This window comes from Acanthaster planci, linkage group LG12, assembly GCF_054643075.1.
Source record: "Acanthaster planci isolate LZ-2023a linkage group LG12, COTS_SCS, whole genome shotgun sequence".
Taxonomy (NCBI): domain Eukaryota; kingdom Metazoa; phylum Echinodermata; class Asteroidea; order Valvatida; family Acanthasteridae; genus Acanthaster; species Acanthaster planci.
Window position 1 is genome coordinate 5,794,989 of NC_141788.1, and position 26,167 is coordinate 5,821,155.

At 42.9% G+C, this 26,167-nt stretch overlaps 2 protein-coding genes across 2 annotated transcripts; one reads left to right on the top strand and one right to left on the bottom strand.

The window, feature by feature from the left end:
* The first annotated feature begins 522 nt into the window (after positions 1–522).
* Positions 523–11,052, top strand: mtap (methylthioadenosine phosphorylase). The gene is made up of 8 exons (XM_022244569.2): positions 523–701; positions 2,641–2,727; positions 3,325–3,383; positions 3,605–3,722; positions 4,242–4,394; positions 4,777–5,019; positions 5,167–5,289; positions 6,582–11,052. Exons 1-8 carry the CDS (start codon positions 687–689, stop codon positions 6,609–6,611), a joined length of 828 nt encoding a protein of 275 aa, XP_022100261.1. The 5' UTR covers positions 523–686; the 3' UTR covers positions 6,612–11,052.
* On the bottom strand, positions 10,639–24,379 carry LOC110984385 (DNA repair and recombination protein RAD54-like). Its single transcript, XM_087144162.1, has 22 exons — positions 24,014–24,379; positions 23,587–23,682; positions 22,853–22,996; positions 21,033–21,093; positions 20,392–20,530; positions 19,757–19,776; positions 19,233–19,282; positions 18,964–19,041; positions 18,691–18,754; positions 18,199–18,251; positions 17,972–18,065; positions 17,456–17,580; positions 16,168–16,318; positions 15,806–15,912; positions 15,247–15,286; positions 14,881–14,913; positions 14,420–14,575; positions 14,213–14,323; positions 13,852–14,054; positions 13,368–13,547; positions 12,652–12,815; positions 10,639–12,070 (listed from the first exon to the last, which is right to left on the bottom strand). The coding sequence occupies exons 1-22, from the start codon at positions 24,014–24,016 to the stop codon at positions 11,869–11,871; spliced, it is 2,274 nt and encodes a 757-aa protein (XP_087000288.1). The 5' UTR covers positions 24,017–24,379; the 3' UTR covers positions 10,639–11,868.
* Between the last annotated feature and the right edge of the window lie 1,788 nt (positions 24,380–26,167).

The following is a 26,167-nucleotide window of genomic DNA, read 5'->3' on the forward strand; positions in this document are numbered from 1 at the left end:
TTTTGAACATATTGTGTGAATCGCATGCCTGATACGTGGAAAGGAATGCAAACCCTTTTCGACTTGTACTTCATAATTATTCATAGAATTCAAATTATATTTCACATTCACCTAATTTTTGAATTTTGTCAGAATACGGAGAAGATGATCAGTCTTAAATCAACGACTTGAAATGAAGTCTACGTCAACGTGTCTGCAATGCCGCGTGTCTAGTGCCCTGTGTGTACTCTGCGACCCGTTCGTGTCTGAGGTGACAGGTGTCACCCAGGCCGTTTTCCAATACTCAACTTCGGCTCCGTCTCTGGCTTCAACTGTTTTTTACTTGCTGACTTTGAACCTGTATAAACGCAGTAATCAGTCTAATAGTGCCACAAAACATCAAATAAGGTGCGAGAAAACCCAAAACGACAGTTATCCGATGTAATTTAAGTCCCAAAGGCGGGGATTGGTTTTGGGAACGAAGCCTGAACGGAGACGAAGTTGAGTATTGGAAAACGGCCCCATAGAAATCAGTGGTGTCACCGTGCACTCGCATTCAACTGATCTAGCTTAGTGCTCGCTGGGTACGTGTGTGCGTGCAGTTTGATACTCCAATCCCCGGAACTTCAAAGTACAAAGGCGGCAGTTTGTTGGGGCCGTCCACACTTTTTTTCACAGGGAATCCGAGGCTGATTTTGTGTAAAAAAATGTCTAAAATAAAGGTATGTTTTAGTTTGTTTGGTGATATATCCCCATGACGTGGCATGTCACAATCTGAATAGCCAAAACACCTGACACGACACGATGATCGCAGTCCCAGTGCACCTGTGATTGAAGTGTGAATGAACATTTAGGCATGAACTTGTATCTGAGAGGTGCATTGCTAGCTGTAAACTTTATTGCTAATATTATCGCATAGGTGATTTTGTACAATGTTAAAAGAACATTGTTCACTCCTGTTTCCTTCCTACAATTGCCATACCACATTATCACTTTACCAGTACCACTTTGTGTAAAATCACCCATATTAGGGAGTCCAGCAAAACGGCACCTCTAAATTTTATATCTAGAAGCTATACCTACAGCTATTGAGCTAAATTTTATACCATTCAATTTCTTTTGGAATTTTCTTTCCGATGGTACTAAATTTGTGGGGGTCAAACAAAAAAACCTGAAAAGTGCCGGACTCCCTACCCATACATGATGGTACATCACGCTCTTAATGCAGGCCTATCATGGGTAGGCCTAGTACTAATTGTTAAATCGGCTTAACACGCAGGAGTGAAGTTAGGAGTGAATTTCTTCACAAGCTCTTGGACAAACACTGAGCATAGAGTGTTATGAATAAACATCGGTGTAAGTGTAAAATCCGTTATTAAAAAGAATCGTCATTTTGTGCATACTTGAGGAGAATCACTCAACCAGTCAACCGTAGATCTCAAAAGATACTGGAAAGAATCCTACTAAATTGCCTAGTATTTTAGTTCATTACACTCAATGTCAGAACAATTCATGTCATTCCTGTGCAGTAAGAGGGCTGCATCATGCATCTGTAGGCTGTAATGTGCAGTGAATTAAATACTGTAACTTATATGTGTACTATTTTCCTTGTATTCAACCTCCTGGCACTACGCACTTGATCTTTGCTAATCATTGGCAGTCATGCTGGTTCTACCTATGTAACGTACCCTGCATGTACAGGATGCATGTAGCATCAAGTTTATATTAATCCCAAATGCCCCAATAATAAATAATTTAAGCTTTTGTTCAAACTTTCAGGGAGACTATGTAATCACTGATAAAGGACCTGCATGCACTGTACTAGTGCACCTATGCTAGGAATCCTCATTGTCCCATTGTACTTACAAATGGACATAATCAGGAGATAATGCTGCTGTCCAAATGTTTGATAGGCAATAAGTTACTCCACTGAGTAAGGTTTCCTTGCTCTATGGTTACTAAGACTACGAGTAGGCATGCTGGGTATCTAGAGAAATTAATAATGCATTCTTTATCTTTTTTTTGAAATGATTTGTTTTCAATGGAAATATAGGTCTGGGCTTTCATAATGAATCAACTCATTGCATGGATCAACTGATTGCATAAATCAGCTGATTGCATGAATCAACTGATTGCATGAATCAACTGATTGCATGAATCAACTGATTGCATGAATCAACTGATTGCATGAATCAACTGATTGCATAAATCAGCTGATTGCATGTATCAACTAATTGCATGAATTAACTGATCACATGATCAACAATGTATAGCATCAGTCCCACTATACAAAATGAGGTTGGCACATGCTATGGCTCACACGGGTACACTGTGCCAAGTACATTATTTTGGGCGGGCCCAACTGGAGCACTGTCGTAATTAATGTCCATACAGCAGTGTCATTTTAGATGTCATTTAGCCAGCTAGTTAAGTGCAAAGGGTGCAGGACTTTCACTTTATGTAACTATTCAAAGAGGGTCCTCTGTGTCATCATACGTCATACCTAACTAAACAGTTGCATCTTAGGAAGGCATACATTTGGATATTTCACTTCTTTTCCTAGTGATGAGCAACTGAGCATGCTTTGCAAGTACCTCCAGAATGCAAATCATTCTTTTTTGAAAAGCATTATCAAATTGTTCCCCAAACCTCATCTTGCAGGTTGGAATCATCGGGGGAACTGGATTGGACGATCCGGACATTGTCCAAGATCGGAAGGAGAAGGCCGTGGAAACACCCTACGGAAAGGTGGGACCACCGAGATTTGGTTGACACTTCCTGACTGTCATCCTAACTCTCTATCCATCTTTTGCTAGGACCTTCCATTTTACTCCAAAATTCTCCTGTGTGTAGGAATCCACTGGCACATTCTTATATTACATGTATAGGGGTGTGTACATTTGTACATAAAGGGGGTTTAAAGCTGGGATATACCTCTTTAATTAATCCTTCAAAGTATTTCATGCCTTCTTGGCAGATTTGAAAAGATTTGGTTAGACTATGGTTTTAAAAAGTTAGCGCCATGTCTCAACATTTTCAGGAAGCGTTTTTGCAAATTATCTGGCACAGATGTAGATTCCATTTTTTGGCTGTTTTCAGCTTTGTAGTCCAGTGTCATCTCACCAAAAAACAAAAAAAAAAAGGAATTCAAACCGTGCATAAGAGCACAAGTATCCCAGGAGTGAAGTAAAAGTTTGAAACTTCATCTGTGCCATGTTGAAAATTTGGGGAAACTTTTCTTGGACAAAGGGTGGATCTATGTTTTTTTTTGACTGAGTAGCAACCTTCTCCAGTTAATGTTGACACAAAATTAATGGCTGTTCCTTGGTCTTGCCTTCTTGACAGCCTTCAGATGTGCTGATAACGGGGACAATTGGGGGTGTGGACTGCATTCTCCTGGCAAGGTAAATAGTCACACTGCTTTGTGCCCTGAGGGCATTGTTGCCAGGAATCGTTCTGCATCTTCAAATACCATCCGCCTTGGAAGAGATGAGTAGCATATTCTTTTGTTCTGAAAACACCAGCACTTACGTATGTAACGCAGAACCTTAAATTTCTTCGGCCTCACTTTATCGTGAAAATGTTCTTACTTTTTGCTCATAAGATTGTTCACTTTTGTTCTCAGGCATGGACGAGGCCACACCATCCGTCCAAGTGACGTCAACTACCGAGCAAACGTCTGTGCCTTGAAGGAAGAAGGCTGTACCCATGTTGTGGTCACCACAGCCTGCGGCTCCCTCCAGGTATGCTGTGGACCCCTCCAGCCCCCTTCCCCCCCAAAAAGGGGGCATGAAAAGTGAATGAAAGCTCTTTCAAGTGTTTTTACATAACCATCCTTGGACCTAATGGTTTCCGTTTTCGAAATGTTGGTCTTCCCACACTTTTGAATCTTCAGTTCTTTTTCTCTTGAAGATAGAGTTCAGTTATTCAAACTGTCAATTAGTCCTATCTGTTCTGTAAGTCACTGCTCATCGTCTTTTAGTTGGATCAAATAAACATGATATTTTGAAATATTTTGCATACATTTTTAAACACTTTATGTTGGCATCATGGAGCGACATACTTCTGTCTAATTTCTTGTTGATCTAACCGTGTGATACATTTTTACAATGTTGTGTGTGAGTCTGAACACCTGTCCTGTTTTATGTTGTTACACATGTATGTGCAATTCATTCTGCCAACTGGATTATATTTTTCCAGGGTTCACATTACCTACCAGACTAAAAAAAAAAAAGATTTGATTACTGGCTTCTCTTTTACAGGAAAACATCAGACCTGGTCAGATCGTCATCTTGGATCAGTTCATCGACCGCACAACCAAACGGGAGCAGTCGTTCTACGATGGCTCCCCCACAAGTCCCAAGGGAATCTGCCACATCCCCATGCACACGCCCTTCTGCGAGAAGACGCGGCAGGTAAAGGCTCTGTCCTGGGACTCGGGGGGGGGGGGTGCAATGTTAGAGCAGCAGCTTGCTCGTATGTTGTGTGTGTGGAAGCAAATGTGAATGCGAGTATTAAAATGATGCCACAGTAAGTGATTGTGTGTCAAATTCACCAAAGTTATGCTCACGTTAGTTTAAAATTTGTATGTCAAATACACAGTAACTTTCTTTTTACCTCTGAATAGGAGATTGCACGAGATGAGTAATGTAGCAATTGAACCCACATTTATGACAGCTGCAAAGCAATTGAGAGGTGCAGTTTTATTCAAAACTTTTGAAATGCTAGAAGTTCCCCCCTCACAAGTAAGTAAACATTACCGAAGGACTTGCTTGCTTTCTCTGTCTCTGTTGGAAGGTGTTGATCGAGTCGGTCAAGCAACTGGGTTACAACTACCACCCAACGGGCACCGTGGTGACCATCGAGGGGCCGCGTTTCTCCTCACGGGCCGAGAGCAAGCTCTTCCGATCCTGGGGCGGCCACGTCATCAACATGACCACGGTGCCCGAGGTAGTGCTGGCAGCCGAGATGGGGCTGTGCTATGGGGCTGTCGCACTGCCCACTGACTACGACTCCTGGAGGGACGAAGGCAACGAACATGTGAGTTTGCCAGAAGTTGTAACTATCCAAAAAAAAAACCAAAAAAATCACCTACCCACCCTGAAAATGGATTGGACTTTCTGTAAAACAGAATTACATTTGATCAATTGAGACTTTTTGTTTTGGTTACGCGTCGTTTTTCCAAAGGTGAGCGTGGAGGTTGTGATGAAAACCTTCAAGCAGAATGCTGAAAAGGGAAAGAAGATTTTGCTTGAGGCTATTCCTAGGCTCGCCAATTATGACTGGGCATCTGTTATCGAAGAGAGAGTGGTAAGTCTAATTTTTTTGGAAACGCAAGGCCCTGGACAGACTTGAGAGTCTTCAAAAAGAGGTAAAATGCTCAGTTTGGTGTAGTTGAAGCCTTATTTTCTTTGATGCAAGCTCCCTGGGAAGTACTGAGCAGGGTGTATGAAGAAGAACTACTGAATTGCAGGGGGGTGGCCATTATCAAAATTGCAGCACATGGACTGAGCTGTAAACGGTAGGGTCCACAAAAACAACGACACGCTTGCCATAGTGTTAGTGATAGAGGTGTGAAGTCACGAAGGGAAACCATCTAAACATCCCGGTTGACGGCTAGAACAATTCAATAAGATACTGTGACTTTTTTTGGCTGTTAATACTGTAGGTGGGTCATTCCATGAGGTGGGGGCACAATTAGCGACAGTGTCCTTGTTACATGGGTAACTATCACCACCTGTCATGACCTGTAGAGTAGGTCATTTACTCTGTAAAAAGAACACACACCTTTGTATTCAGCCTTGCAAGATGTATACCAACGTCAATTTGGAATCCACATGCAGGGAAATAGCTGTTCATTTTTAGGAAACCTATGTAACAATTGACACCGTCACAAATTGTGCCCCAACCTTGTTGAATGACCCAGCTAATAAGGCACGGCTTCTTTTTATTTCAACTATAGCGAAATTGGAATGGTGTAGTCTGTCCAGAAGTCAGAGTTCCCACATTCATTGAAAATCCTGAAAAAGTTGTCTTGAATGTCATGGAAAACTTGGGAAAACATAGGTTGTCCTTTTGATGTAAAAACTGAATGACAAACTGACAAGCTACCATTTTCAGTTTATAGAAGTGGCTGTGGCAGTCTTCCAGTCCATAATACCAAATATTTCTCACCAAAATGGCATTAAATGTACTGGATCTTTGTTGTATGTTAGTCCTAAAAAGTCCTGGAAAAGTCACAGAACCTGGTTTCCAGATTCCTGTGGCAACTCCGCAAATTCAGGAATTTTGAGGTCAAATCCTGAAATCCAGAAGCAGCATGAGAAATCACAGCCTCTTACGGAGGGTTGTCAGTTGGGACAGGTTCATAAAGCAGCTTGGCATAGAAACCTGCTAAGCACCGGAAACTTTTATTTCGCAGAAACCGTTCACCAGCCAAAATGCCATGCAGTGCCTTCTGTTCACGACTGGTACTCCCGCTCGTCTTTGCCCAGCACAGGAAGTTTGCTGAGCACCTTTTTTCTGTTCAGCAACTTTACAAAAATTGTGCTCAGGATCAAAACACTTTCAATCCCCTCCACAATTTGTTTGGCTCCCGACAGGTCACTGCCAAAGAATCTGTGATGGTGTGATTCAGGTACAACGATATCTCAAACAGTGAAGATGATGGCGACGGATATTGTGCAGGCTGTTGAACCACAAGTGCAGCAGAACTTGTCTCTCCTAAGTCCTTCACAATCTATCCAGAGTTTTTTGGAGGATTTTGCAGGATTTGGGAAGCTGCAGCCAAATTCATGGGACTTTGTGCCCCTTGAAGGTTTACAGTACGAAAAATTACTTATGTGGTGGGTTTTTGAGAATAAGGGGTTTGAAGGTGACAGAATCAAACTAGGAAATCTTGCCTCTATTCTTTGTTTTTCGAATAAGGCACTTTTTTGGTTTACGTCCCATTTTGTATCCATCTGGCCTTATGAAAATCACTCACTAAATGTCTTTTGGAGAATGGTGTTGTCGGTAAAAATATTGAGTTCTTAGGTGGACCTAAGAACAAAACAGGTCCTCATAATGCAAGCTGTGAACCTTCTGTGGACTAAACCAAGTCCACACAGGGTTTTCACCTCTCTTAAAAAAGTTTAAGAGACATTACTGGGTTTAATAGGTCCATCCATTGAAACATGAAGAGAATCAGTCAAGGAAACCGTGAGGAAAAAGTACAGCTTAATGAGATTGTTTACAGCGCAAGAAAGTGAGTTTTTCTCTTGAGCTTTTCTGTGCATTGTAAACTTGAGCATGTCTGTGATGACACAATAGAGGGTCATCTCTACCATCTAATCCTTAGTGAGTCTCTCAAAATTCATGGCTTGCCCTCTGTATCTGCCCCGAGTTGAAGTGCACCCTCGCTGGCAAAAGAAAGACAGACTGATACGAAGTTTTCCAACTGGGTTCTTGCACGTTTATTCGGCGTGCATGCGAAGACCATCCATTCCAGAATAAATTCGCTGTGTGCACTCAGTGTACTCTGCGTCAAAAGCTCATAAACTTATGCGGTGAGTTCATACTGAAGGACTGTCAATTTCATTGAAAAACACGCCCTCTTTTGTTTCTGCTCAGAACAGATAGCATACAGAACACAGTTTACCAGAAACAAATGTACTGTCTCTAGTGAGTTGACAGCAACAGGGAGATGTATATTTCTTCGTCATGTTCTGTTTTCCGCACAGACATGTAAAAGAACACTGGCTTTTATTTGGGGCGGTACAGGGGGTAACAGGCATGGCAGGCTGGGGCTGTAGCGATATTGATGGGCTATGTATTTGAGTTGCCTTTTCAGTAAAAATTTCTTTTTGGGCCATTTCAGCTGGTTTATGCATTCTGCACAAGTGAGGAGATGTGGCCAAGGGATGTGATTGTCGAAATACTTGCAGTGGGTGGGTTTAATCGTTGCATGCACAATTTCTAGGGAAAAAAAGCTGAGCTTGGAATATTTAATTTACTGTTTCGATGGAGCAGCAGTGTAACACGTTGACTCTGACGGGTAGTCACAGGTGTACAGGATGTCTGCCGCATTTATGATTATGCTCATAGGAAATGAAAGGCTATTGTTATGTAAATTGAATACGCTGGCCTTGCCAAGAACACAACAAATACGCTGCTGGCAATGGTGAGGGCAGACATCTGTATACATCTGTACATCTGTAAACATCATGCGCATGTTTAAATAGACATCTGAAAAGTACCTATTGAATATGCTCGCATGCATACAAAGCTTGGCACGTGGGAACGCCCTGTGATATTATGCACGGCAGTCAACGTGTTAACCCCTTCGCACCAGGAGGCGGCTATAGCTACTGTAAAAATTGAGATCCTCAGCACGCTTTTCAGCTATTATTCTCGGTCCACGCTCAAACGAACAAGGTGAAAAAAGCAGACCCTGGCTCTTGTATATATGGTAATTGGTCTTTGTGTGTAGCCCAGAAATGAAAAGACCGAATTTGCATCATAATCACCAGCTTCACAATAGTCCCCACTTTGAAAAGGGGGAATGGGAATGTGGAAGCTTGAGTTGAGGGGCATGCCACCAAACAATCAGCCTTTTCACCGTATAATTCAAAGCATGCAGCGCACGCTGGGCCACAAATCGAGAATTTGCGGTTTGGCAGGTGGCCTTTGTGGCCAAGTGAGGCTAGAATTCTTGGGAGTCGGCTTTCGGAGGGAAATTCCCGCCAAGAAGGGGTTAAAAAGTAGGGCTCTATATTTTGTTTTCCAGTGACAAGTATTTTGCTAGAGCTGGTGATTTAGCAGGGATGTTGGCGGGGCATTTTACACATTGATAAATACGCTGATATTCCAGTATTTATAGCCACAACCGTATTGTTTTCTCTATTGTTTTCTAATTTTGTGTCGTGCTTCATCTATTCATACCATTTGTGAGCTCGCTCCTCAAGATCACCAAACAGCATTTCAGCTGCCCTCTCTCAGTATTTGGTGCCAAGTTCAAACAATGAATGCTTTTTCTCGCAACAGGACATGGACAATCTGCCGTGGCAGCTATTAAATCCTTGATGAGATTTCATGAGAGTTTGAAGCAATTTGTAACCAAATCTGAAGAAGCCAAGATTTCTGGGATCATCTTGCGCCAATGGGGGGGGTGTCTTGTTTTTCTCAGAATTGGTGTCAAAATGACTCTGAAGTATTACTGAAAAAAAAATTCTGAAGCTCAGTGAAGTTTTACTTAAAGTCCATGTGGTTACAAAAATTGTAGCGGGAAATGATACAGCAAAGAGCGAGTTGTGCGGTGTGTGTAAATTTCAATCTTCAGTCCTGCGTGGTATTAAGTAAGTCCGTCTTTGGCTCGACTGAAGTCACTCTTTAATTATACTCCATTTGCAACCAGGTATTACCGCTTTGCTTTGTCATGCTTGTGTTTTGACCAGTACATTATAATGTTATGTTTGGCAATTCACCAGGCGGATTTTTGTTTAAGTCCGTGTGATGTGGTACGACATCACAAAATTGGCTTGGGTGCTTTGTTTTGCTTCAAGTATGGACTTGAAGCGTCGTAAACACCTGTTCGCTGTTACAAAGGGTTTGCGTGGAAGGCATCTTGCAGGGCAGTTCTTTTGTTCCATAGGGGAACCCTCCTTTATGCATACCCTGTGGAACAAAAGCACTGGCCTGCAAGATGGCAGCCATGCAAACCCTCTATACTGTTTGAGTGCTTTTGGTGTTTTTTGTTTTTTTTCTGTTGATGGAGTTGAGTTTGGGTGCCAAGCATCCTGGTTTGTATCTTCTTGGAAGTCTTTCTGGATTATGAAGGGTATAGAAATTTATGGAGAACATTATATTCAAAATTATGATTAATTTGTTTAATTTGTTGGTCTCAAAGGAGAGGAGGACAGATGACTGCTCTTTCCGCATTTTGTGAAAACACCTCACTGATATTTGAAAAATAGATACATTTGTAAGAGTAAATTTGAAGTTCACTGCATGCTTTCATTGTAACTTTATAACAACATGGCATTTATTTCATAAATTGTTGGCTGCCTGGTTGGAGGGCATTACCTTCTTGAGACTGTGGAAAATTAGCATGCGACAGTTTCCCTGTTTTCTCTTTCAAATGCCTCAGCGTCCGTGGACACTTGACACACGTAGAATCAAAGAATTGATCAAAATGTTTGAGCTCTTGCAAAAGACATTTCAAACAAAGAAATCTGTTTTCCCAAAATTCACCAGCATGCCCTTCTTCCAGGCACTGGAGAAAAAAAAAAGCAAAAACAATAATATGTTCACGACAGTGAAGTATTAGCCCTGTCGCACAGGGCACAGGCAAAGTGCGCAGGAATTGATGTCTCTGTGAGAAGCAGTTGGAAATGCAGTTGCATGACATCACCGAAATATTCATGCCAGAAAGCTAAACATCTCTCTTTTTATTTTAACCTTTGCATGGTGATGTGAAACTTGTATCCCATTCGCCAAGCGTGAACCCTCCTTTTGGAATGCGCGTGCACTCTGTATAATCCTGCTTCCTTCCTGGTGTTGGTGTAGTAACAGGATCTGGCGCTTTGCTTTTGGATGTGTTTGAATAATACAAGTATTAAAGAGTTTCTATATTGCATAAACTACATGTATACAAAATAGTCATTGTGTGGAAGCAAGGCAGTTTATACACAGTAAGTTTTAATTTACAGTATTCTTTGGAATTGGTGAAGTACACTCTGGGAAAAACTGATACTTCAGGTAACAGTATTTCTTCCTGATGCATGGTTTAGATGTATCTGCCTTTTAACAACAAAAACTGAATGTTTTTACCTTACAACTCAGTTCGGTGTTGCACAATTTAACAATGAATGTACTGTTGCTCATTATATTTGAAGGGTTATTTGGCATCAAATATGGCAATTTTTACAGCTTTGACGATTAGGATTTGAAAACTTAACTCTTCCCCCAGAGTAATAACTATCACGTATAAATAAAGTGCTTGATATCGACACAAAACAATTCGTTCGGTCACCATTTGGTTAGCTCTTCCAGAACAAATGATCAAATCAGTAAAGCTGTTTCTTGAGAGTTTAATCAACCTTTTGAGTTGTTCCTTTCCAACATGAAGTCAGTTGTGATCTCGTGTTGGGTGGCTTTCTGTATTTCCTCAACAGAAATGGAACAGAGATGTTTTGTTTGTGTTGCTAAAAGAAAGTGAGTGCTTTGGTCAGCCATTCTCAGCAAGTCTGTGATTTTTCACAGCTGAGGCAGATAAAGCACTGGCACGACCAGGGTCGCACGTCAAGTAATTTCCAAGTACTGAATTTACTTCCAAATGTTGAGATGCGTTGGTTGGGATGAAGTTGAATACTACACTTACTGATCTGAAAATATTTAATCAAATGAAATCAAAGAATTTGGACGATCAGAATTGTGTAAAGATTAAGACTTGAACAGGGAATGTTTCCTGAAAATAGTCATTAATTTTTGTCACTTAATTTAATAAAAGGAATTGTTATGTATCCAAAGTCCCCATCAGCAGATCCGGTGGGGGGGGGATTCCCTCAAAGGGAGCAAAGGAAATGAAAGGCATTCTTAAATCTAGTTCATTCCCTTTCGAGAAATGTGCAAAAAAAACCCAAAAACTGTAGCCTCACATCTCAGGAAGGCCACAAAAGGTTACATAAACATATTCGATATTGTTTGGCCCCCCAAAACAATTTGCGCTTGAAAATTCCCAGTTTATATTTTCCGTCTCCATTCAACTTCATTCACCGTCTACTGTCTGCGTCTCTCTTGCTGTGTTCGCAATGAACAGAATTATTTGGTGGTGAAAAATGTACTCTGAGAGTATTTGACCGCAACACTGGAAGGCACCGCACGTCTGAAGAGCAAATGCTGGTCTGTGCACTAGACAGTTTGGATCTGTTCGTGCGATCGGTGGTGGAAGACAAAAGAGACCCTGTCGGCCTCCAGGACCTGCTTCAGCACGGAGTCCGTGATGCCACGCTTGCCGGCGCAGTGGTTCCAGTGAGCCAGGTCGCTGTTGCAGTCCGTGTCCGGCGGGGGCGGTCGTGCCTGGATGTTGTTGACACAGCGACGGCACTTGATCCTTTTAGGACAGAGGATGTCAAGTTCCACATTAGGTTATTTTATTATTTCACAAAACTATGCATGTCTACAAGTTATTGTGATAAAGCACTACAGGCAGGGAATAAAGCTAAGTCTATTTGACTAACTGAATGTTTGACCTTCCAATTGACGGAATAAAATTTATTTGAACATTTGGTTGTACATACCTACAAAAGCAGAAACAAAATATACATCTTTTGCAAAAGTATTAAAACAAAATTGAAAGACTTATTGACCTTGTTGCTGAACAGCATTTTAGCTTTCAGAATGCAATTTTGCTATCAAATAATTCAATCTTTACTTTGTATTAGACTGATTTTTTTTCAAAAATAAGTATTTGAATACTCAATCGCTTGAATATCCGAATATTCAAATAATTGGCACAGGCTTAAAGGCGGAAGGGAACTGTAAATAATTTGTACCTTATGACAACCAACACACTCTATACATCTAAGGCAGTGCGGATGTACACTGGACAGATTTATGGGCCCGCCTAGCAGGGGTAATAATTTGCATTTCGAGTGTGGGTTTTAGGCGACATTTCAAGTGCCCAGCACTCACTTGTCATGGGTATCGCTGATGGTGGCCTCGTTGAGGGGGAACAGGTCTCGCAGCTGGTCCAGGGAAAAGTGTCTCTCGACATCCTCCTCGTTGTCCACCACGCAGCTGGACAGAGCCTTCTTGTGGGCCTGGCGCTGGAAGATCTTCTCTTCTATCGTCCCCGTCTGAGCAGTCAAAACAACAGAGTTGGTACTACAATCTTCCAAGGAGCTCTGAATCCAAAGCTACATCCAGAGAATATATCGTGCGCACAAAACGTTGCTGCATTCAAACTGCCTCCCACGTCCCTACAGTCTTGCCATGGCTGGATCTCCCCCACCCCAAAACCCCTCTCCCTTTTCTCAACGTCTGACCCATCTCTGCTGAAGAGCTACCTACAGACAGCAGCTGGTAGACGAAACACTCCCGGCTGTTGGCCCATCCCCAACCTCTCTCCTGTGATACCAAGGCCAGAATCATCTCTACTTGACGGCCACTAACAGCTAGCAGCCGGTGTATGGAACACTCCTTTGGACTTGTCCTTTCACACCCTGGCCAAAGATATCACACCCTCAACTCCCCGCTCTCGTGCCCTGACCCGTGGTTAATTTCGTCTCTACCAGACAGCCACTTGCAGTCAGCAGACAAAACACTCCTGGTTGTCCTGCCACACTCCAGCCACAGATATCATAGGCCCTACCCAAACCCCAACCCCTGACCCAAGGTCCGCTACTTACAGCCAGCAGCCGGTAGATGAAACATTCCTTCTTCTGGCCATCCCGCCACACTCTGGCCATGGCCTGGTCGTCGTTGGCTGGGTTCCAGTCCGGGTCAAACATGACCAGCCGGTTGGCGCCAATCAGATTCAGGCCGCAGCCTCCGGCCTTGCTGCTCAGCATAAAGATGAACTCGGGACTCTGCTCAAATAGAACAGCACAGATAAGATGCTAACTTGGTATGAAAGTCAAGAATTAGGATGAAGTACTCCAAAGGTATCTGTCATCAAGAGCATAGAGCTTGTTAGAGAGCAAGACTGAAGAAATTTATTTCAGTAACTGAAGTTGCAGAAAAATGCCAAATCAAAGATTTCTCCAGATCTCAGGTGCTGTTATAAAAAATCAATGTGCTTGCCAGAAAGCAGGTTGAAATAAATTTTAACCCCAAATTATGAATGACGGGGGGAAAAAAATAGAGCCAACATGTCAATACGTTGGGGCTCACCGTAGGACTGTTGAATCTGTCCACCATCTTGGCCCGCTTCTTGATGGACATACTGCCGTCCAGCCGCACGAAGATGTAGCCCCTGAGCCGGCACAGCTGCTCAAAGAGATCCAGGGTCTGCGTGTAGTTGGACACCAGGACCACCTTGTCGCTGGTGGTGGTGCGAGTGACTGCCAAGAGGTAGTCCAGCACCAGCATCTTGCCTGGAATGGACACAACATGGAGGATCACTCTCAGAATGAATGGGAAGGCTCAAGTCGGCCAGATGAACAGTTCAAGAGCCAGTACTCTTGACTGCAGTTTTTTAGCCAACACAATACTCGTGAAATTGGTAATGCAGCATTTTGAATCTATGTTTTACCCGACAGGTCTGGTTGCAGCCTTCCCGGTCTGTAATCAGCTGGGAAGAACTGAAGGGCACCTTCAAAGCCGCTCTCTCCATCACGACACTTGTCGTGCACCAGCGCTGGGTCTGACAATGAGAACGACAAACCAAGAGGACATTACAATCTACATACCTGTACTTAACTGTACCTAAAATCCCCGTTATTAAAGGGGATTGACTTACGATTGCAGAGTTTCTTGAGTTGCGTGATGGCCGACAGGGAGGATGCGGTGGGCTTGCCTGTAGGGGCTCCTGTGCAGTCCGCCACCTTGCGGTCCACGTACTGTTTATAGAGGGCGCCCTGCAGCGGCGTCAGTTTGCAGCAGACGACTTGCTCAACTGCAATGGGGGAAAAATTGGGATATTATAAATCCTTTCTTAAACTCTCAAACAGAGGAAATCTGGGGCTGAGCTGCGCGAGGACAGGCAGTGGCCGGTCCATTGACACGACAGATACCCCTTCAATAAGCAGTACTATACTCTGCCCCAAGTTGTATATAAAAAACAATTGTGTCCATTTCAAAAATGGTTACCGTAAATAATCTTTATCTTGTGGAAAATGTCCCGGGGCTTATTTCCAAAATTTTTACCGCAAATTAAGCAAGAGACCAAGGAGGTGTGAATAAAATTCAATGTGTGCTTACTCTTGACGGGGAGGTACTTTGTAAGTAGTGCAGCTGGAGAGGAAGAGAAAATATAATCTGCATTATTTGAGGATTTGGTTAGAATTACCCCAAGATTTCTCAGAGACAGGAGAGGTTTGTCCAAGCTACTGCCTTATGAAATCGTCATTTCTGAAATGAACCCCTCTGCCTATACCTCAACACCTGTTATCTGCCCAATTAACAGGACAGAGACTGCCCCTCAAAAAATTCATCCCGATGAAAAGAGCTCCTCTCACCACATTCTAGAGAAATGCTTCTTTTCTGACACTACAACTCGTCATCTATTAAACTTTCCGTCAGTTCCGTCAAATAATGTACTTCGTTTCATTTCAATTTTGCACTCACACGTTCGCCGGATGATGCACTTGTTGACCAATGCTGCAAGCTGTGTGCATCAAAAAGGGAAGTCTTTAGTCAAGACATGTGACAACAGTTCCGAGTCAATGATGCTGACAGGCTGGGTACAAAAACAACATCTGTCGATGCAAGGGACCCGTGAAGGGTGTCTGTTATGTTATCAACTTGGACCAAATCAAAGTTTGCCTGGCAAGTGTAAGCCAGCAGTGGCGCACACTAAAATCACACGGTTTTCTTTTGACCCTTGCAGATGGTCGCAACATCATTTCAATGTTTCCCATAATTCAAAGATCGTAAAACGGCAAAAAACGGTTCTTCGATTTGCTCATTAAGGACTACAAAAGCAAACTGAAACTTTCGCTCTCACTTTTCGAATGTTTTAAGTGAGCCCTCTTTTTCATCGCAAAGTCCTGACTGAATTGCTTCACTCTTCATCTATGTCAAAACACCACCACTTTAAAGTACTGCCTTCAAGCTTCCTGTTGCAAGCAGACAGCCATGGAATTGGGGGCTTTTTTTGTGTGAAATTGCAGACGGCGCTCTCTACCTCCAACAGTTTCTCTTGGCCACGCTGTTTGTCCTTGTCGCTAGAGCTGGCATCTCGTCCCCTCAGGATAGGCAACTCAAACTTCCTCTTGAACTCTGACGCCGTCCCTGCCGACAAGACGAATGCCATGGATCGTCGTTAGAAAAGCACTTGCTTTTTGGACGAGGTTTTCAAAATCTCGGTTGCATATCCATCTACCTCCCCCTCAACTTCGTAGAGTTTTTTAAATCAACGAACAGTCTTGATTAACTAGATTCTTGGCAAACTATATGCACAACGGAAAGAGAGAAGTATTTTCATGACAGTTCTAATATGGGTCCACAAGCAATCTCCAAGTGAGAGAGAGTGTGACAAAGTCTTACCCAGGATTCCCTGGTTGACAAAGTGGACGAGGCTGAAGTACTCTAGCAAGTCATTCTGGATGGGGGTACCCGATAATAGAACGCGACGCTTGGCGTTCATGGCATTCAAAGCCTGATAAGTCTGATTCTCTGAGTTCTTTAACCGATGACCCTATCAAAAAAAGGAAGTATCTATTAGAATTTTTTTTTGGACCCGTTGCAATTTCTCCAAACTCAACTTAAACATTGATTCAAAGTCTAATTTATTAATTACATTTTGCACCTGGTAGGGGGATGCTGCAAGACTCAAACCAAAAGCCACATCCGAATTTGCATGGCTACAGCTGATAACATCACATGGCCCAATGGGAAACAGATGAAGCAGCTAGTTTGTGGCTTCTTACGGGTACATGTGTTAGTACATGAAGCCGCATCCAAGTAACTGCTACACAGTCTCATTATTGATTGTCATGCGGGTGCCCATTTCTGAGCCTGCGGTTGCTTTTCTCCCAAGCAGGGTTTGAGAGTTTCGTCAGAAAGAGCTTATTAAAACTGACTGCAGTTAGAGGCTGCACTTGAACGGAGAACAGTCATTGGTGGGTGGCATGAGTGGCTAGTGCATAAAGTGCACATCTTTCACCCCTTTGACCCGGTTTCGATTCACCGGCCAGGGCCATGCGTGAGTACAGATGATTCTCTCCTGCACCCTTAGACTTTTCTGTGGGTTTTCCTCCCACCACAAAAACACTTTTGATCTCAAACTGTGCTCCGTTGTCAGATGTGGGTTGTCTAGTGGCTGCCTAGGGGGCTTTTACATGCCTTCGACTTGATCATGTTGCAGCCGCATTCTTTGCGGTTGCCAATAGGGATAATTTGCTCAATAGAGGCGTTGCGTGGTAGCCATCTCGCAGGGCAGTTGTTTTGTTCCACGGGGAGACCATACCCTGCATACCCTGTGGAACATAAGCACTGGCCTGCAAGATGGCAGCCGTGCAAACCCTCTATTATCAAATTTAGACCACGCTGTAAGCCATAGGCAAAGAGAGATGTCAACTATTTCTTGCCCAACCAGCTAGATCTATGACTGCCCTTGGGAAGAGGGAACTTTTCTACTTATTAATAGAATTTTGAACGGGAAACTTCAATGCCCTGTTCCATAAAAAGTATTGTCTCCAAAAGACTTTTCTCTCGGGAATCACACAAGGTGGTTTCACAGGGACAAAGTCTGGAAAAAAGCGGTAACCATTACATGTATTCGGTTTGTCGGTCAATTTCTTGCATCAGGACTTAGCTGTGGTTGATACATTACCTCGTCACAGATCACGAGCCCGACAGAGCCCCTATGAAGAGTTCCGGCATGCAGACGGAACGTCTCATATGATATGATCAGAATGGGGTTGAGTATACGACGACCAGTCTGGCTCAGAAATGATTCTGAATGAAATATAAAACGAATTTTAAATAAATGCTTCCAGTCAAGGGATAAACTTTCATCGGGGCAAGATACACACAAGACAAATCAGAGATTTATGAAACCAAAAAATTGGTACGCAACTATTGCCGTGAGTCCAGTGAGTCTGGAGAGCAGATAGACAATCAGAGTATCAGGCAAGAATGTGAGTAACTATCAAATGTGAGATTTTTCCAAAGACAGCTCTGTTACACCAAGGTATTACTCGATGAGTCTACAGCCCTCTGAGTCTTTCTGACAGGTTGAGGATGTTGGTGAGAAAAGGGCACTTTCCAAGTAGAATCAGAGGACTCAGACTTTTTTCAGGAGTTCCTTATGGAAAGAGAAGGAATGAGGAATGAGTTTCAACTTTACCAAGGTTGGCATCGATTTCTTGTTTGGAGCCAGAGTCAATGGCCAAAGCATTGAGCTTACTGCCTAGCCACTTGTTTATCTCGTTGTGCCAATTCTAGAAGAAAACAAACAAATGAGACTTGGAATTTGTGGTCAAGAACATTCAATTCAAATGCCAGAGTATCAATCTTCACTAACTACACAACTATCGGATAAAATTGCATCATTCTCTTGCGTGGAAGTCGTACCTTAACGAGACTGGAGGGGGCAACTATCACAATCTTGTCCAGTTCTGGCTTGGCTGCGGAAATAACAAAGACAAAGTAGGAACACAATTTTAAGGATCCCAGAATCATCGGCATACATGTCACCAAAGACAACATGCACAAAACGAAGTCTTTCACTGTTACCAGCAGATTTGTCGGCACCAGTTTTGTCTTGTTCCTAAGCTCATGTGCATTTTTCCTCACAAAGTCCATGTTTGAATTAACTAGCAGCAGCTTGACATAGTGCACGCCTTTGGAAGTTGCAGGCCAGCAGCTTCATGCATTTCCTACAGACAAGTGATTTGCGGCAAGTTTGTGCGCACTCAGATGAAAATTGGTTGTCCGCACTCTGAGCCATTCACACATATGAACCAGTGCACGCTTGCAGTGTCCTGTCCCTTCTCACATATAGTCTGCTCCACTCCATCCATAGCACAGGGCGCACTGTCTCCACAGATTTCCCAAACTGCTTACCGTCTGGGCTTTGTCTCAACAGAGTCCAGATGAGCGTTATGCACTGAAGAGTCTTACCAAGGCCCTGAACAAATAGTGGGAAAAACAGTCAAAGATACTTATCCCGCTTTGAAGTATGTAAATTTGTGGGATGTAAACAACATAACAGGTGTAACCTCAGAAATCTGTCAGGAGTTTTTCCAACCAGTTTTCATTAAACTAATGAAAGCCAAGCATTAAGCTCACTCTCCTAAAAGCTCCTTTCATTAGACCAGGCAAGAGACTAGTTCTCACCATTTCATCTGCCATGATGCAACCATAGCTGCCGGCGATGCGTCTGCCAGTTACGCAATCCCACAGAAATTTGACACCCTGGGAAAATCACGAAAAAAATCCATGCCAAAACCTCAGCACCTTATCTCAAATAGCACGAAGATTTCTGCAGCAAAAGTTTCTGTGGAACTGCATTTGGTTACAGTGTTCGGTACTTTTAACAAATGGTTTGAAATTGTCCTCAAGTTAATGAACTGGGTTTTTGATGGCTGTTGTGATAAGTGACCTACCTCCCTCTGATGAGGACGAAGCACTTTTGACAGCAATGGGTCAACGACAACTGGAATGAAAGCAAATTTAAAGCAAGGTCAAAAAAGTGAAACTCATTCCATGAAAAAATTCAATGCCTCGTTACAAAGGAAATCTTCAAAGGAAATTCAAACTGAAATTACATAGCGACACACCTCCGTGGAAAATGAAATCTTTTATTTGCGCCGATGACTAAACATAAACTTTTACATGCTCCGTGTCCTTGATTGTTTCAAAATTGTGTCTTTGAACTGATTTCCAATACACCACAGTTAAACTTTGACACAGTCAAGCTTGGTCAGTTCAAAAATCCACCTTGATGGGCCAAATTAAAAGGGAACCTTGCATTAATTTGATTTTCTGATAAACACCACAATTTTGGTTCTTGAATCACGCTAAATTTACTGAAGTGAATCTATATCACAGAAATAAAAATACCCTGAAAATATCAAATCCACATTTTTTTCCTTTCAGTGCCATTTTCCTGAATCCTTTTCCAACTTACCACGGACTTCCATTTTGTCTCTGAAAGAAAAACAACAAATTTCAATGAAACACTTCTCATTACAGCTACATGGTGACATCTCTTCATTTTTTTAAACCAAGGTTAACATTTGAACAAAGTTTTTGTGACAAGAAATTGACTAATAGTGTGGCTTAAAAAAAAAAAAATGATCTTTATTTTCTCATTCTCTTGTGTTTCAATCTTGGTTTAAGTTGATATTTATGAAAAAAAGTAAATTACAAAAAAGAAGTCTGACAACTTTTTATGTTTATGGGTAAAAAGATTTTTTTTTTTAATGTGACTCTTTCAGCCTTCAAACTAACTCTAGCTAAATCCCACTGAATTTCACTGAATTTCATGACGGCTGAGTGCGAAGCCTGCCGTATCCAGTGGAATCCAACTACAAGAATAATCAAGTTCTTGACATGGCCAACAACATCCAACTGTTTGATATCACTTGATTTAGGGATATTTAGGGTTTGATGGACTTTGTGGGAACGAGACTGGCTGTAGAAATATGTTGACCACATGTGGACAAACGATGTGGCCACAGCTCTGGAAGGCCGTCTTGAACATTTCCTGACTTGGGTTAACACAGACGGCAAGGTGACCCTCCATACCCCTTCCAAACTCACCTGTCAAGGGTCAGCTGCTCCTGTGCCGACAGCGGCTCGGGTGCGTAGAGCACGAGGGCGCCCTCCTCCGCCGGGTCATGGAGGGGTTGCCGGACACCCTGACGTCGGATTCCGAGGCCCCTGGAGGCAAGCGAAGGTCCTGCACGGAGGGAGACGCAGAAAGAAAAGTGGGGAGCAAAATTCGGGATCGTCGAGGAAGTTATTGTTTCTATTCCCCTCTGGCATGTCTGGTCCTCTGCCGAATTCCCAAAATCAATGGGGGAAAACCGCAATCTCACAAGCCTCAGTTAATCTCACACCTGATTAGACTGCCGTTTGGTAAACACAGGTGATTCACGATACAGCCCACCACTATGAGGTTGACATGGAGGGGCCATTTTACCACAGTCCACTGTGGGAAATGGTTGAGAAAATGTATTAGCCAGCTGCGAGTGGAGAACTTAACTTGTTCCTGATGTTTGTCTGGGTAGATCTGTAAGTGTCTTTCAAGTATCAATTTTTTATAATTAATTAAAATGATGTCTTTTTGTGAGGCGGCAGAGTGCTGTTTCTATACTCCATAATTCAAATTGAGGGAAGCTCGCCTAGGTTTTCCCACACTTGAAGATGTGTCAGGTCAACTTTTTAAAAAAATTGATTACCTTTATAATTAGGGATTGGAACCTTGAAAGGACGGGACAGGATGCTCCTGATCATCTCCTCCTAAAAATGTGAAAGGAAATCAGTGTTACGCTTAAGTGAACCAAATTCAGAACGTGCAAATGATAAAAGTACATATGGCAAAGCACAACACAAAAGTAAACGCTAACCATGGCAGGTGAATGTCTGTTTGGAAATCTTTCCTTGAACAAGACGGTCATTCTGCATTCACTCAAGGTTCCAACTGCACCATGTCAAAGGGCCATCTATGGCTTAGACAAAGGCCAAAAATACAGGTTCCAAACGAGATTGTTTCAGTTGTAAAGATCAAACATCAAAGCTTCCTGTGAATATTGTTCCAAGGTTGCTCCCTGTCACAAACTAAGTTAGTCATGTACAAAAAGACCAATCGTGCGTTACTTGTACAGTTATATACCTTCCCTATTTCAGTCCCAAGTCAGGATACCCTAGACAGTGCCTTACAAGTTCTGCCCAGACCACACCCAGGGAAATGAGTGTGGGTGATGGGATATTTAAATCTGAAGTACATGACCACGAGATCTGTAGTAGCTTAGGTCAAATAAAAGTCTCTGGTTTCTGGTCAGCGCGCGTCGCTGTACACCTGCATGTCAGCAAAATAAAGAGGGTTTTTATTTGGTATTATACAATGTCCAAAAGCTGTCAGACTTGTTTGATGGACTGGAATCCTGCTACTGCATAATTTTAACATATTTTAGATGGGGTATGGTTTATTAATATGTACCATAAAGGAGTCCCTCTAGGCCCCCATATATTTAGTCTGGCACTCTTTTTCAGATGACGTCATTTACGAATTATACATTTACATCTGGGAACCAGACAAACGAAGTGGTCTTATGTCCTGTGTACATCTACAAGCTGAAAAAACTTTTAACCACTTCCTGCCAGGTGGAATTTGCTTATGCAGCACCAGTTCCTGGGCGATTTTTGGAATTTTCCTTTTTCAAAATTCTTCAAAAATTCGTAACATCATTTACTGGATGTTTACACCCACACGAGTGACTGTCTCGTGGCTACTCTAATCTGATGGGCAACCTCCACTGATGCCTGAGTATTGCAGCCAGGCTTGCCGCCCAGTAAAGAGAGCCCAGATTGTGCAGTGTTGCATAATTTCCTTTGTTCCCGAAATTGGCCCCGTGTATTGCTGAATGGCAGTGGTGTCTTTTCAACATGGGCCAGATTAGCGTGCAGCAGTATTGTATTGTTCATCGCTTGAGCGCTGGAGCACTTTTTTCCCCGCTGATAATCTGCGGGCGCTGAATGCCACAAACAGTGGTATACTGTTTTAAAACAATGACGGATTACCTCCGCTAATGCCAACTGTAAAATGATGGCAATTCCCAGCAGCTCGGTCTTTTGTTCCGAGTACGGTATTGGTTGCAAGGCCCAGCTCCTTTGTCCGATTTCGGGCACCCCGGCTAGACGCATAAAGCCAACATCTCCGGTACCAGGCATCCTGGCACAGAGTGGTTAAACAGTAAATAGTGAGGGGCCAGTCTATTTCAATGTTGGTAGCGGCGGTACGTACGCAATGCAGTCATGATGGACATAGTGCGTGAGGGAAAAAGTGAGAGACAAAAAACCCAAAACAAAAGCCATGTCGCCGCAACTCTTTTGGAGCCAGCCCCTGACCAGACACTGGAGACTTTATTTTTTGGTCTTATAGGTTTAATCCAATGTGGTGTTAAATTTCAACCTGCAACTGCATTGATTGGGTAGAAAATAAAATGAGCAAATCCACCCGTCATTATCAACATTCAAAAGAGACTTTGAGAGAACATACATGGGAAAATCTTCCGGGATTGGCACTGACATTGCTCAGCATGTTCAGTGGTCTCCGCATGATGGATGTGAACCCGGAACTGGGAGGTGATAGTGTCTCGGAGGCGTCTCCGACCGAGACTCTAGACTTTTTGTGAGATTCAGCCTGTCAATAAAGAAAAACTCACTTGATTCACTGGGGATAATCTCTTGAGATGTGAGCTGCATGTTATTTCTGAGACACAGTATGCACCAAAACCCACCGTCCTGAAAATTAGTCAGTTTATTGGGGATCAGGTCTTGTGTTGAAATATTCTCCTTGCTTACCCTGGCCATGCTAGTTTAGCACTAGTCAGAAGCCATGTAACCTGAAACACCATAAAGCCAAGGATCATGCTTCAATTATACATGATACAACTTGGGAAGTGGTGAACAGGGATCACTCAGGAAGGATGCAGCTTTTTGAACACAAATCATGAAACAAACTTTAAAGGGAAACTGACTAGGTGCGTACAACTGATTCGAAAGATCACCAAAGAAATTGACTGGAGTGGAATTTGAACCTGCGACATCTGGAATACCGCACCTGTGCTCTACCAACTCAGCTATCCAGCCCTACATTGGTGGCTCTTCCCATTTGTGAACACCTGATAAATTCAGCTGATGGCTGCCATTCGTGTGAAACCATAAAAGGCATTGAAATTTGTAAAATTTGTCAGACCACGATAGGCTAGTTGGTTCTGTAATGCCGCCTACCTTGCCATGAGCATTAGCCTCCCCTTGAGTGGCATTCTTTCTTTTGCTCCTCTGCCGGTCAGGCTGGGCAAGACGACTGGGCGCCAGGCTTCTCAACTGGTCACGAAGTGAACGTGACAGGCATGACATGGGAAAAACAGTTTTTAAAAGAATTAACCCCTGACCTTTGAAGGCAAATTGAAAATGTGGGATGATACAGTGTTGGTTCAATGCTGACTATTAAAAAAGAGACTATAAAACCAGATCCAGATGACAGCAAAATGAAGAGGTCTGACGTTTGGTCATGACCTAGGCCTAGGCTATGGCATGCCTGGTCGTGTAGCTGGTTAGACCAACAGTGTAGGACTACTACTGTACTGTCATGACTGTAGGGAATAGTTACTGGCGTCCCTATTTTATGGAACTCTTCCCGCCTGAACAAACTTACCATTTTAGAACAGGTCAGACCATCCGCCAGAAGAAAAAGTTGAGAAAAATTAGCTCATACATGAAGGCCCCTGTCATTGATGTCACTTTAAATTTCGAGTGCATGCCGTCCTCTTAGCTCTTCTTCATGTCTGTCTAGTCTGACCATCTGACTGTGACAAAAACATATGATTAAGTGTCAAGATAAGGCCAGTCTGCTTTACCTCTTGGCGACCTACTAACAATGCTTGAATATCATCTTAATTGTATGTACAATCAGGCAGAGTACAGCCAACAAACCGAACCGAATTATGAAACAAAAAGGGTGAAGAATCCTTCGTGCTGGTATTATCAAATGTCCCGCACAAAATCGGTGAAATGACAAACGCCCTCTACCGCTCAAACGGCAGGAACACTACTCAAGCAATAATGGCTCAGTGAGTTCGGGTGGTTTGCTGTTCGTGGGTCAGCCGCTCGAACGCCAGGAACAAACAACCGGTTATCGCTGGTAGTTAGTGACAAGTAACATGCAACTTGGCGGCGTCCCTGTAGGCTACGTTGTTCGAGAGTTAATGTTTGGATGGGCTGAATTCTTTTCTATATAAACAGGAACATTTATTTCTGTGTTACGGAAAATAATTAATGTTAATTTTGCACAACTTCCCATTGTCTATGGCTTTGGAAGCCATCTCTCTACTTTTTGTAGCTGTTCAAAAATCAAAATCTCATGAGGCTTTCCGTTTGTTCCTGTAAAATCCTGACGAGGAGATGGTGTGTGATCTTGTTCCGAGAACAGTGTTCTTGAGTCGTGTTCCCGCCATTCGAGCGCGAGAACAAGAAACTCGTGTCAAGAACAGACCTGGGCGCCCGAACTCGACCCATGAAGGTGCCGGTGGTGGTTGTAGTAGTATGCCGCCCTCTATAAAACATTAACCCTCTCGAGTACTCCGTCTAGTCTGCGAGCGAGTCGGCGGGTAATGGCGTCAAGAAATAAAATCGACCTTTCTGAAAATAACGTGATACTAATACAAAATAAAGCGAAACAAACACATAACAAAACAGAATTAAAAAGAAAATAGTTTTAAAATTCACTTCTGCATAAGCGTAGGTTGAAAATAGAGGCGAATCAGCCATTTTTTGGTGGCCTTTTGGGAATTCGTAATTTCTTGATGTAATCTTAACGGCAATGGTCTAAATAAGAAAGAGGGGATATGAGGGTGCGGACTTCCCGCTCGAGAGGTGTGCCCTACCCTCAACCCTTGCTCAGAGATTAGAAAAAAATTCTTGTGATCATTCCCTTCGGTTTGTGTTTAATCTGTGACCGAACCTACAGTGTACCGAAGTATGACGTCACTGTGAACCAGAAAGTGCAGTGCAAACGAATGGAATACGCACGCGTGTTGGTTCACACGCTGGTTCTCGCGCTAATGCGTTTTACACACTAATTGTGCACGTGACGCATTCACTTCGGTACTCTATTGAGTGCCCTATCCCCTCCTAGAAGAAAGTGCTCCAATGTGTCCCCGGGCCTGTAAAACGTACCCCAGTCACGCCGGTATTTTACGGTCTTAATTTCCTGGGTTTGAGGCTAAACTTTTTAAACACTTCGTGGAGAAAAGGAAACATAGTACGAGTATCAGAAAAAAACGTCTGAACTTTCTCTCAAAAAGGGGGGGGGGTGGCGGGCGTTGCCTTCGGATCCGCCCTCACCGGTGAAAAAATAAACAAACACGTCGTGGTGTATTTTCCTTGCAGTACAATTCTAAATGAATGTACGGTTCTTGACCGATTTTTCCCACTGTAATCGACTACTGTAATCTAACCAGCGAGAGACCCACCTGCATGTAAGCATCTGTCGCAGATCAAAATAGAGAGGTTTCGATATCAACAATCCACTGCGAACAGAATTTTCCATCACCATATTTGTTTTAGTTTTTATCGAATATCCTCTTTGACTACTTATCGTTTCCCCGAACGATAGACATCGATCACTCTGTTGCCAGAGTGGGCGTTTATAATAGTTTAATATTACAGCCTAACGGACCTCGTAGGCTTAGGTCTGAACGGTTTTGTTTTCTACTGCTGGGTCCTTTTTTAATTTTTTGTTTTAACTCATTTGTTTGAGGCATTGCTTTTTTTTCAAATCGTTTGCGTGCTTCACTACAGGAGAAAAAAA

What these genes read in the sequence shown, in the direction of transcription:
- mtap (XM_022244569.2), top strand. An exon ending in CAGCCTGCGGCTCCCTCCAG is followed by an intron (nt 3,723 to 4,241) that starts GTATGCTGTGGA and finishes TCTCTTTTACAG; the next exon opens with GAAAACATCAGACCTGGTCA. An exon ending in GGGACGAAGGCAACGAACAT is followed by an intron (nt 5,020 to 5,166) that starts GTGAGTTTGCCA and finishes GTTTTTCCAAAG; the next exon opens with GTGAGCGTGGAGGTTGTGAT.
- LOC110984385 (XM_087144162.1), bottom strand. An exon ending in ATCCCGGAAGATTTTCCCAT is followed by an intron (nt 21,094 to 22,852) that starts GTATGTTCTCTC and finishes TCACATTTTTAG; the next exon opens with GAGGAGATGATCAGGAGCAT. An exon ending in ATCAGCGATACCCATGACAA is followed by an intron (nt 12,071 to 12,651) that starts GTGAGTGCTGGG and finishes CTGTCCTAAAAG; the next exon opens with GATCAAGTGCCGTCGCTGTG.